This window comes from Oncorhynchus mykiss, chromosome 21, assembly GCF_013265735.2.
Source record: "Oncorhynchus mykiss isolate Arlee chromosome 21, USDA_OmykA_1.1, whole genome shotgun sequence".
Classification (NCBI taxonomy): domain Eukaryota; kingdom Metazoa; phylum Chordata; class Actinopteri; order Salmoniformes; family Salmonidae; genus Oncorhynchus; species Oncorhynchus mykiss.
Window position 1 is genome coordinate 61,598,731 of NC_048585.1, and position 12,740 is coordinate 61,611,470.

The 12,740-nt window shown below is 54.4% G+C and overlaps 1 protein-coding gene across 3 annotated transcripts in view; it reads right to left on the minus strand.

Annotated features, from left to right (window-relative positions):
• Nucleotides 1-12,740, minus strand: part of LOC110500799 (mucin-12) — a 108,560-nt gene that overhangs the window by 12,512 nt on the left and 83,308 nt on the right. For all 3 annotated transcript variants that reach the window (XM_036958339.1, XM_036958338.1, XM_036958337.1), the window contains exons 13-16: nt 6,232-6,270; nt 5,862-5,990; nt 4,577-4,740; nt 2,557-3,571 (exon numbers count right to left, since the gene is read on the minus strand). In XM_036958339.1, coding sequence (XP_036814234.1) covers nt 2,557-3,571; nt 4,577-4,740; nt 5,862-5,990; nt 6,232-6,270 — 1,347 coding nt within the window. The remainder of the gene's footprint in view (nt 1-2,556; nt 3,572-4,576; nt 4,741-5,861; nt 5,991-6,231; nt 6,271-12,740) is intronic.

The window sequence follows — 12,740 nt, forward strand, 5'->3', positions numbered from 1 at the left end:
CTAGAAGACTGGCTAGTTCTACTACGGTGGCCCTGTGGGACAAACGGAGACATGAAATCACTCCTAGAAGATTGGCTAGTTCTACTACGGTGGCCCTGTGGGACAAACTGAGACATGAAATCACTCCTAGAAGACTGGCTAGTTCTACTACGGTGGCCCTGTGGGACAAACTGAGACATGAAATCACTCCTAGAAGACTGGCTAGTTCTACTACGGTGGCCCTGTGGGACAAACGGAAACATGAAATCACTCCTAGAAGACTGGCTAGTTCTACTACGGTGGCCCTGTGGGACAAACGGAGACATGAAATCACTCCTAGAAGACTGGTTAGTTCTACTACGGTGGCCCTGTGGGACAAATGGAGACATGAAATCTCAGAAACAGAAAGAAATCATGTTAACATCTCATTTAGACTTTTAACAACGTCTGAACTTAAGGATATAACCTGAATATAAAAAACCATCCACCATCATTCCTGCTTTCCCTGGCTCCCGTCCTGTCAGCTCCTGTCCCTGGCTCCCGTCCTGTCAGCTCCCCCTCCTACCTCCTTTCTTACCTTGCTCCTCTCCTCCTCCTCTTACTTTGTCTCTCTCCCTGGCTCCCGTCCTGTCAGCTCCCCCTCCTACCTCCTTTCTTACCTTGCTCCTCTCCTCCTCCTCTTACTTTGTCTCTGTCCCTGGCTCCCGTCCTGTCAGCTCCCCCTCCTACCTCCTTTCTTACCTTGCTCCTCTCCTCCTCCTCTTACTCTGTCTCTGTCTCTGGCTCCCGTCCTGTCAGCTCCCCCCCTTCCTACCTTGCTCCTCTCCTCCTCCTCTTACTCTGTCTCTCTCCCTGGCTCCCGTCCTGTCAGCCCCCACCCCCCACCTCCTTTCTTACCTTGCTCCTCTCCTCTTCCTCTTACTCTGTCTCTGTCCCTGGCTCCCGTCCTGTCAGCTCCCCCCCTTCCTACCTTGCTCCTCTCCTCCTCCTCTTACTTTGTCTCTGTCCCTGGCTCCCGTCCTGTCAGCTCCCCCTCCTACCTCCTTTCTTACCTTGCTCCTCTCCTCCTCCTCTTACTCTGTCTCTGGCTCCCGTCCTGTCAGCTCCCCCCCTTCCTACCTTGCTCCTCTCCTCCTCCTCTTACTCTGTCTCTCTCCCTGGCTCCCGTCCTGTCAGCCCCCACCCCCCACCTCCTTTCTTACCTTGCTCCTCTCCTCTTCCTCTTACTCTGTCTCTGTCCCTGGCTCCCGTCCTGTCAGCTCCCCCCCTTCCTACCTTGCTCCTCTCCTCCTCCTCTTACTTTGTCTCTCTCCCTGGCTCCCGTCCTGTCAGCTCCCCCCCTTCCTACCTCCTTTCTTAACCTTGCTCCTCTCCTCCTCCTCTTACTTTGTCTCTCTCCCTGGCTCCCATCCTGTCAGCTCCCCCCCTTCCTACCTCCTTTCTTAACCTTGCTCCTCTCCTCCTCCTCTTACTTTGTCTCTGTCCCTGGCTCCCGTCCTGTCTGCTCCCCCCCCATACCTCCTTTCTTAACCTTGCTCCTCTCCTCCTCCTCTTACTTTGTCTCTGTCCCTGGCTCCCGTCCTGTCTGCTCCCCCTCCTACCTCCTTTCCTACCTTGCTCCTCTCCTCCTCCTCTTACTTTGTCTCTCTCCCTGGCTCCCGTCCTGTCAGCTCCCCCCCTTCCTACCTCCTTTCTTAACCTTGCTCCTCTCCTCCTCCTCTTACTTTGTCTCTGTCCCTGGCTCCCGTCCTGTCTGCTCCCCCCCCATACCTCCTTTCTTAACCTTGCTCCTCTCCTCCTCCTCTTACTTTGTCTCTGTCCCTGGCTCCCGTCCTGTCTGCTCCCCCTCCTACCTCCTTTCCTACCTTGCTCCTCTCCTCCTCCTCTTACTCTGTCTCCGTCTCTGGCTCCCGTCCTGTCAGCTCCCCCCCTTCCTACCTTGCTCCTCTCCTCCTCCTCTTACTCTGTCTCTCTCCCTGGCTCCCGTCCTGTCAGCCCCCCCACCTCCTTTCTTACCTTGCTCCTCTCCTCCTCCTCTTACTCTGTCTCTGTCCCTGGCTCCCGTCCTGTCAGCTCCCCCCCTTCCTACCTTGCTCCTCTCCTCCTCCTCTTACTTTGTCTCTGTCCCTGGCTCCCGTCCTGTCAGCCCCCCCCCCCCACCTCCTTTCTTACCTTGCTCCTCTCCTCCTCCTCTTACTCTGTCTCTGGCTCCCGTCCTGTCAGCTCCCCCCCTTCCTACCTTGCTCCTCTCCTCCTCCTCTTACTTTGTCTCTCTCCCTGGCTCCCGTCTTGTCAGCTCCCCCCCCTTCCTACCTCCTTTCTTAACCTTGCTCCTCTCCTCCTCCTCTTACTTTGTCTCTGTCCCTGGCTCCCGTCCTGTCTGCTCCCCCCCCATACCTCCTTTCTTAACCTTGCTCCTCTCCTCCTCCTCTTACTTTGTCTCTGTCCCTGGCTCCCGTCCTGTCTGCTCCCCCCCATACCTCCTTTCTTAACCTTGCTCCTCTCCTCCTCCTCTTACTTTGTCTCTCTCCCTGGCTCCCGTCTGTCAGCTCCCCCCCTTCCTACCTCCTTTCTTACCTTACTCATCTCCTCCTCCTCTTTCCTCCCCTTCTTCTTGGCGGGACTGCAGTTCTGTCTGTTGCTCCTGCAGGAGCCAGAAGAAGAGCTAGAGGAGTCGCCGTGTCTCGACGTCGGAGGACCCTGCTCCTCCTCGGAGGCCGCCCGGCTGCTTCTATGCCTGGAAGAGTCTATCTTTTCTGGGGAAGAATGGTCCCTGCGCCTGCCTCTTCCTCCATAGACTTGGGTCTTCCCCTGGTTCTTCTTTGGTTGTCCAGAGCCTGAAGGTGGTTTCTTTGCACCTTCCGTCTGTGTTGTGGTCTTCTTCGCTGGTGTGGTTGGAGGCTTTTTATCGATCTGTGACTTCTCAGGTTGTAGCTTTTTTTTCTTCAGAGAAAGCGCAGGTCTATTTCTCTCATCTGGTTGAGTCTGTGTCTCTGTCTTCTCTCCAGTCTTCTTCTCTGGGTGAGCTGGGGCCTGGTTCAGTCCTCCAGCCGGGGTCTTGGTCTCCCCCTTCTCCCCAGCTACAGAGCTCTTCTTGTCGGATGGAGGCTTGTCCTTCTCTCCCTGGTCCTGTCTCTGTTCCTCGGCTTGTCTCTCCAGGCGGTGTTGGTGCACTGCTGCCTCCAGGGCCTTCAGGATCTCCTGAGTTACCGGACTGAAGTCTAACAGGTTGTCTTCACCTTTTACAGACACTGGGCGAGCTACGGGTGCTGGTACAGAACCGGCAACGCTAGCAGCGTGAACGGTAGCGGTTGCTATGGTTTCTCCATTCTCGCCATCCGGTTTTGCAGCGGTTTGGCTTTGGTCGTGGTTGGTCGTCACGGGGTCCATGACGACTGGACTGGGTTCCGTTGCGGTCGCGTCGGAGTCTATCGCTATGGTGTCACTGGACTGGACGGCGCCTCCGTCATCTCCCGGGTGTTGGGTAACCACAGGCTGTGTGGCAGAGGTGGTGGTAGGAACAGATTTACCTGGTGTTGTACCTTTAGCGACAGGCTTCTTGCCTTGGACCGTCTTCTTCTTGGCTCTGGTGCTGAAATGACAGACATTAGACATAAATGACAGTAAGTGACGTTGACATGCAAATCCAAAGTGCAACATAATGGCCGAGAGTTGTTCCCTGAACAGGAAAAACTCTTTGAGCCCTAGTTGGACTTCACGGGTCCAAAAAGGAGATGCATAATTTATTCCACTTCAAAAAGGCCCGTTGCGAACGGACCCGAGCACAACTAGACTCCCTCCATAAAGACCTGATCGGAACCAGACCCAGTCTGATCCAATACGAGTGAAGGAAACACCACAAAAGTCACGGGAATTGTCTTTAGTCTGTACCGCCAACCTCTGTCTGTAGCCTACACACTAATACGACACCTCTATTTTAATGGTCTCTGAGTTCAGTATGAAGGAAGTTAAGACTGGCAGTCATTGTGTTACCGCTAGTTAGTAACTTCCTTTAAACTGCACGCAGACTCATAAAAACTGTATCTATGAGTTCATCAGACTCTGGGGAAGTAGACAAAGAGCCTCATTGTCAACATCCTAAAAGTATCCTTTCAAGTCAAGATTCCTGGATGTAATATTGCAGTCCGTGTATGTTTTGATCGTTTGTTTTACCAAGTTAAAATGTAATCACGAACGTGAAAACGGGCAAATATATATATATAAAAAATAGGGGGGAAAAAAAAAACTGCAAGAAAATCACATTTAAATGAAACCATTTGGAAATGTTGTCACACCTTGGCCCTTTTATTCATAGAAAGTATGAATAAATGTAAAAAAAAAAAATGTACAGTTGCAAAGCATGCTAGGTATTATTCTAATGAGCTCCGTCCAGCAAAAATAAATTGAAGTAATCTGAGCTTGTCAGTCAGCGCTACTGTTATGTCGCTTCAATTGATTTGACTTCATGTTTTGAACTTTTATTTCATTTTAAAACGTCACACTATAGAAAGAGACTTATATAAAATTGCTTTTATGCACACAGTGATGTATTGATATACAGACAGACAAGTAATGAAAGGTTGAGGTAGACACTCACCTGGTGACAGGTGTCTTCTTGGCTGGGAGCTGCGGCTGAGCCGGGTGTTTAACCTTGACCAGCATGTTGAACTTCAGAGGCTTGTTCTGAACTACACAGGGGAACTTCTGGAAATGAAGACATACCGCCATGGCTATCGAGGACGACTCCATCTCAAAATAAATCTAGGAGAGAGAGGACAAGAGGGAGGTATACGGATGAGAGTGTGTACCACAGGTGTGTAAAAAACAAGACCTGAAAACACCGGACTGTTGTACTTGTCCTTCAAGACCGAAAAACACCTGACTGTTGTACTTGTCCTTCAAGACCGAAAAACACCTGACTGTTGTACTTGTCCTTCAAGACCGAAAAACACCTGACTGTTGTACTTGTCCTTCAAGACCGAAAAACACCTGACTGTTGTACTTGTCCTTCAAGACCGAAAAACACCTGACTGTTGTACTTGTCCTTCAAGACCGAAAAACACCTGACTGTTGTACTTGTCCTTCAAGACCGAAAAACACCTGACTGTTGTACTTGTCCTTCAAGACCGAAAAACACCTGACTGTTGTACTTGTCCTTCAAGACCGAAAAACACCTGACTGTTGTACTTGTCCTTCAAGACCGAAAAACACCTGACTGTTGTACTTGTCCTTCAAGACCGAAAAACACCTGACTGTTGTACTTGTCCTTCAAGACCGAAAAACACCTGACTGCTGTACTTGTCCTTCAAGACCGAAAAACACCTGACTGCTGTACTTGTCCTTCAAGACCGAAAAACACCTGACTGTTGTACTTCTCCTTCAAGACCGAAAAGCACCTGACTGTTGTACTTGTCCTTCAAGACCGAAAAACACCTGACTGTTGTACTTGTCCTTCAAGACCGAAAAACACCTGACTGTTGTACTTGTCCTTCAAGACCAAAAAACACCTGACTGTTGTACTTGTCCTTCAAGACCGAAAAACACCTGACTGTTGTACTTGTCCTTCAAGACCGAAAAACACCTGACTGTTGTACTTCTCCTTCAAGACCGGAGCACCTTAATCTGATGTATACAAGTCTGGTCCCGGAGTGTCTAACTAAATAAAACCAAAATATTTAGCCTGACTTCATTCAGGGTCCGGAAAAATAGATTTGAAGCAAATCAAAACATCTGTCTCATTTGCCTGTTTAACACAATATTTCCCCCAAAATTGGTAAAAGTTAATAGCGATATGATTAAAGGCAACAAATGTTAACCTATTATTAGATTGTGGTGCCTGGCCTTAACATGTCTGTCTGTGTGTGTGTGTGTGTCTGTGGTACCCTGTTGATCAGAGATAGCGAATCGAGGTAGGATCCGAAGCGTTTGACGAGGTCGTGAACCTCTTGGGTTGCCGTAGTCCCCGTGGGGACGTTACTGACGATCAGAAGGCGTTCCTTCAATGTCGTGTCCTGTTGAGAAGCAGAGCGTGTTATAAAGGGTTCATTAACCTGCTATAAAGGGTTCATTAACCTGTTATAAAGGGTTCATTAGCAGGTTATAAAGGGTTCATTAACAGGTTATAAAGGGGTCATTAACGTCTATTAAGTCACTATTCCCAGCCCTACTACAGTCAATACTTCCACTACACTTGCCTCAACACGAGGCACTAAACTTCTGAATTAACCTTCCTAGTTAAACGTGTCAACTTACAGAAGTGGTGAGGCCCTTCAGCGTTGTGTAGACATTCTCCTGCAATAGAAAGAATAAACAGCAATGATGACTGGACTGAGTGTGTTCATTATTATACCTTTACTTCAACAAGGAACACAGACTGAGACCGAGGTCTCTGTTACAGCTGGGCCCTGACTGAGACCTCTGTTACAGCTGGGCCCTGACTGAGACCTCTGTTACAGCTGGGCCCTGACTGAGACCTCTGTTACAGCTGGGCCCTGACTGAGACCGAGACCTCTGTTACAGCTGGGCCCTGACTGAGACCTCTGTTACAGCTGGGCCCTGACTGAGACCTCTGTTACAGCTGGGCCCTGACTGAGACCTCTGTTACAGCTGGGCCCTGACTGAGACCTCTGTTACAGCTGGGCCCTGACTGAGACCTCTGTTACAGCTGGGCCCTGACTGAGACCTCTGTTACAGCTGGGCCCTGACTGAGACCTCTGTTACAGCTGGGCCCTGACTGAGACCTCTGTTACAGCTGGGCCCTGACTGAGACCTCTGTTACAGCTGGGCCCTGACTGAGACCTCTGTTACAGCTGGGCCCTGACTGAGACCGAGACCTCTGTTACAGCTGGGCCCTGACTGAGACCTCTGTTACAGCTGGGCCCTGACTGAGACCTCTGTTACAGCTGGGCCCTGACTGAGACCGGGGTCTCTGTTACAGCTGGGCCCTGACTGAGACCCCTGTTACAGCTGGGCCCTGACTGAGACCGAGACCTCTGTTACAGCTGGGCCCTGACTGAGACCGAGACCTCTGTTACAGCTGGGCCCTGACTGAGACCTCTGTTACAGCTGGGCCCTGACTGAGACTGAGGTCTCTGTTACAGCTGGGCCCTGACTGAGACCGAGACCTCTGTTACAGCTGGGCCCTGACTGAGACCGAGACCTCTGTTACAGCTGGGCCCTGACTGAGACCGAGACCTCTGTTACAGCTGGGCCCTGACTGAGACCGAGACCTCTGTTACAGCTGGGCCCTGACTGAGACCTCTTTTACAGCTGGGCCCTGACTGAGACCGAGACCTCTGTTACAGCTGGGCCCTGACTGAGACCGAGACCTCTGTTACAGCTGGGCCCTGACTGAGACCGAGACCTCTTTTACAGCTGGGCCCTGACTGAGACCAAGACCTCTTTTACAGCTGGGCCCTGACTGAGACCGAGACCTCTTTTACAGCTGGGCCCTGACTGAGACCGAGGTCTGTTACAGCTGGGCCCTGACTGAGACCGAGACCTCTGTTACAGCTGGGCCCTGACTGAGACCGAGACCTCTGTTACAGCTGGGCCCTGACTGAGACCGAGACCTCTGTTACAGCTGGGCCCTGACTGAGCCCGAGACCTCTGTTACAGCTGGGCCCTGACTGAGACCTCTGTTACAGCTGGGCCCTGACTGAGACCGAACCCCTGTTACAGCTGGGCCCTGACTGAGACCGGGGTCTATGTTACAGCTGGGCCCTGACTGAGACCTCTGTTACAGCTGTGCCCTGACTGAGACCGAGACCTCTGTTACAGCTGGGCCCTGACTGAGACCGAGGTCTCTGTTACAGCTGGGCCCTGACTGAGACCGAGACCTCTGTAACAGCTGGGCCCTGACTGAGACCTCTGTTACAGCTGGGCCCTGACTGAGACCGAGGTCTCTGTTACAGCTGGGCCCTGACTGAGACCGAGATCTCTGTTACAGCTGGGCCCTGACTGAGACCGAGACCTCTGTTACAGCTGGGCCCTGACTGAGACCGGGGTCTATGTTACAGCTGGGCCCTGACTGAGACCTCTGTTACAGCTGGGCCCTGACTGAGACCGAGGTCTCTGTTACAGCTGGGCCCTGACTGAGACCGAGACCTCTGTTACAGCTGGGCCCTGACTGAGACCGAGACCTCTGTTACAGATGGGCCCTGACTGAGACCTTTGTTACAGCTGGGCCCTGACTGAGACCGAGATCTCTGTTACAGCTGGGCCCTGACTGAGACCGGGGTCTATGTTACAGCTGGGCCCTGACTGAGACCGGGGTCTATGTTACAGCTGGGCCCTGACTGAGACCTCTGTTACAGCTGGGCCCTGACTGAGACCTCTGTTACAGCTGGGCCCTGACTTAGACCTCTGTTACAGCTGGGCCCTGACTGAGACCTCTGTTACAGCTGGGCCCTGACTGAGACCTCTGTTACAGCTGGGCCCTGACTGAGACCTCTGTTACAGCTGGGCCCTGACTGAGACCGAGACCTCTGTTACAGCTGGGCCCTGACTGAGACCTCTGTTACAGCTGGGCCCTGACTGAGACCGAGGTCTCTGTTACAGCTGGGCCCTGACTGAGACCTCTGTTACAGCTGGGCCCTGACTGAGACCGGGGTCTCTGTTACAGCTGGGCCCTGACTGAGACCCCTGTTACAGCTGGGCCCTGACTGAGACCGAGACCTCTTTTACAGCTGGGCCCTGACTGAGACCAAGACCTCTTTTACAGCTGGGCCCTGACTGAGACCGAGACCTCTTTTACAGCTGGGCCCTGACTGAGACCGAGGTCTGTTACAGCTGGGCCCTGACTGAGACCGAGACCTCTGTTACAGCTGGGCCCTGACTGAGACCGAGACCTCTGTTACAGCTGGGCCCTGACTGAGACCGAGACCTCTGTTACAGCTGGGCCCTGACTGAGCCCGAGACCTCTGTTACAGCTGGGCCCTGACTGAGACCTCTGTTACAGCTGGGCCCTGACTGAGACCGAACCCCTGTTACAGCTGGGCCCTGACTGAGACCGGGGTCTATGTTACAGCTGGGCCCTGACTGAGACCTCTGTTACAGCTGGGCCCTGACTGAGACCGAGACCTCTGTTACAGCTGGGCCCTGACTGAGACCGAGGTCTCTGTTACAGCTGGGCCCTGACTGAGACCGAGGTCTCTGTTACAGCTGGGCCCTGACTGAGACCGAGACCTCTGTAACAGCTGGGCCCTGACTGAGACCTCTGTTACAGCTGGGCCCTGACTGAGACCGAGGTCTCTGTTACAGCTGGGCCCTGACTGAGACCGAGATCTCTGTTACAGCTGGGCCCTGACTGAGACCGAGACCTCTGTTACAGCTGGGCCCTGACTGAGACCGGGGTCTATGTTACAGCTGGGCCCTGACTGAGACCTCTGTTACAGCTGGGCCCTGACTGAGACCGAGGTCTCTGTTACAGCTGGGCCCTGACTGAGACCGAGACCTCTGTTACAGCTGGGCCCTGACTGAGACCGAGACCTCTGTTACAGATGGGCCCTGACTGAGACCTTTGTTACAGCTGGGCCCTGACTGAGACCGAGATCTCTGTTACAGCTGGGCCCTGACTGAGACCGGGGTCTATGTTACAGCTGGGCCCTGACTGAGACCGGGGTCTATGTTACAGCTGGGCCCTGACTGAGACCTCTGTTACAGCTGGGCCCTGACTGAGACCTCTGTTACAGCTGGGCCCTGACTGAGACCTCTGTTACAGCTGGGCCCTGACTGAGACCTCTGTTACAGCTGGGCCCTGACTGAGACCTCTGTTACAGCTGGGCCCTGACTGAGACCGAGACCTCTGTTACAGCTGGGCCCTGACTGAGACCTCTGTTACAGCTGGGCCCTGACTGAGACCGAGGTCTCTGTTACAGCTGGGCCCTGACTGAGACCTCTGTTACAGCTGGGCCCTGACTGAGACCGGGGTCTCTGTTACAGCTGGGCCCTGACTGAGACCCCTGTTACAGCTGGGCCCTGACTGAGACCGAGACCTCTGTTACAGCTGGGCCCTGACTGAGACCGAGACCTCTGTTACAGCTGGGCCCTGACTGAGACCTCTGTTACAGCTGGGCCCTGACTGAGACTGAGGTCTCTGTTACAGCTGGGCCCTGACTGAGACTGAGGTCTCTGTTACAGCTGGGCCCTGACTGAGACCGAGACCTCTGTTACAGCTGGGCCCTGACTGAGACTGAGGTCTCTGTTACAGCTGGGCCCTGACTGAGACCGAGACCTCTGTTACAGCTGGGCCCTGACTGAGACCGAGACCTCTTTTACAGCTGGGCCCTGACTGAGACCGAGACCTCTGTTACAGCTGGGCCCTGACTGAGACCGAGACCTCTTTTACAGCTGGGCCCTGACTGAGACCGAGACCTCTGTTACAGCTGGGCCCTGACTGAGACCGAGACCTCTGTTACAGCTGGGCCCTGACTGAGACCGAGACCTCTTTTACAGCTGGGCCCTGACTGAGACCGAGACCTCTGTTACAGCTGGGCCCTGACTGAGACCGAGACCTCTGTTACAGCTGGGCCCTGACTGAGACCGAGACCTCTTTTACAGCTGGGCCCTGACTGAGACCAAGACCTCTTTTACAGCTGGGCCCTGACTGAGACCGAGACCTCTTTTACAGCTGGGCCCTGACTGAAACCGAGGTTTGTTACAGCTGGGCCCTGACTGAGACCGAGACCTCTGTTACAGCTGGGCCCTGACTGAGACCAAGACCTCTGTTACAGCTGGGCCCTGACTGAGACCGAGACCTCTGTTACAGCTGGGCCCTGACTGAGACCTCTGTTACAGCTGGGCCCTGACTGAGACCGAGACCTCTGTTACAGCTGGGCCCTGACTGAGACCGGGGTCTATGTTACAGCTGGGCCCTGACTGAGACCTCTGTTACAGCTGGGCCCTGACTGAGACCGAGGTCTCTGTTACAGCTGGGCCCTGACTGAGACCGAGACCTCTGTTACAGCTGGGCCCTGACTGAGACCGAGACCTCTGTTACAGATGGGCCCTGACTGAGACCTTTGTTACAGCTGGGCCCTGACTGAGACCGAGATCTCTGTTACAGCTGGGCCCTGACTGAGACCGGGGTCTATGTTACAGCTGGGCCCTGACTGAGACCGGGGTCTATGTTACAGCTGGGCCCTGACTGAGACCTCTGTTACAGCTGGGCCCTGACTGAGACCGAGGTCTCTGTTACAGCTGGGCCCTGACTGAGACCGAGACCTCTGTTACAGCTGGGCCCTGACTGAGACCGAGACCTCTGTTACAGATGGGCCCTGACTGAGACCTTTGTTACAGCTGGGCCCTGACTGAGACCGAGATCTCTGTTACAGCTGGGCCCTGACTGAGACCGGGGTCTATGTTACAGCTGGGCCCTGACTGAGACCGGGGTCTATGTTACAGCTGGGCCCTGACTGAGACCGGGGTCTATGTTACAGCTGGGCCCTGACTGAGACCTCTGTTACAGCTGGGCCCTGACTGAGACCGAGGTCTCTGTTACAGCTGGGCCCTGACTGAGACCGAGATCTCTGTTACAGCTGGGCCCTGACTGAGACCGAGACCTCTGTTACAGCTGGGCCCTGACTGAGACCGAGACCTCTGTTACAGCTGGGCTCCGACTGAGACCGAGACCTCTGTTACAGCTGGGCTCCGAATGAGACCGAGACCTCTGTTACAGCTGGGCCCTGACTGAGACCTCTGTTACAGCTGGGCCCTGACTGAGACCTCTGTTACAGCTGGGCCCTGACTGAGACCTCTGTTACAGCTGGGCCCTGACTGAGACCTCTGTTACAGCTGGGCTCCGACTGAGACCTCTGTTACAGCTGGGCCCTGACTGAGACCTCTGTTACAGCTGGGCCCTGACTGAGACCTCTGTTACAGCTGGGCCCTGACTGAGACCTCTGTTACAGCTGGGCCCTGACTGAGACCTCTGTTACAGCTGGGCCCTGACTGAGACCTCTGTTACAGCTGGGCCCTGACTGAGACCTCTGTTACAGCTGGGCCCTGACTGAGACCTCTGTTACAGCTGGGCCCTGACTGAGACCGAGACCTCTGTTACAGCTGGGCCCTGACTGAGACCGAGACCTCTTTTACAGCTGGGCCCTGACTGAGACCAAGACCTCTTTTACAGCTGGGCCCTGACTGAGACCGAGACCTCTTTTACAGCTGGGCCCTGACTGAGACCGAGGTTTGTTACAGCTGGGCCCTGACTGAGACCGAGACCTCTGTTACAGCTGGGCCCTGACTGAGACCGAGACCTCTGTTACAGCTGGGCCCTGACTGAGACCGAGACCTCTGTTACAGCTGGGCCCTGACTGAGCCCGAGACCTCTGTTACAGCTGGGCCCTGACTGAGACCTCTGTTACAGCTGGGCCCTGACTGAGACCGAACCCCTGTTACAGCTGGGCCCTGACTGAGACCGGGGTCTATGTTACAGCTGGGCCCTGACTGAGACCTCTGTTACAGCTGGGCCCTGACTGAGACCGAGACCTCTGTTACAGCTGGGCCCTGACTGAGACCGAGGTCTCTGTTACAGCTGGGCCCTGACTGAGACTGAGGTCTCTGTTACAGCTGGGCCCTGACTGAGACCGAGGTCTCTGTTACAGCTGGGCCCTGACTGAGACCGAGACCTCTGTAACAGCTGGGCCCTGACTGAGACCTCTGTTAGAGCTGGGCCCTGACTGAGACCGAGGTCTCTGTTACAGCTGGGCCCTGACTGAGACCGGGGTCTATGTTACAGCTGGGCCCTGACTGAGACCGGG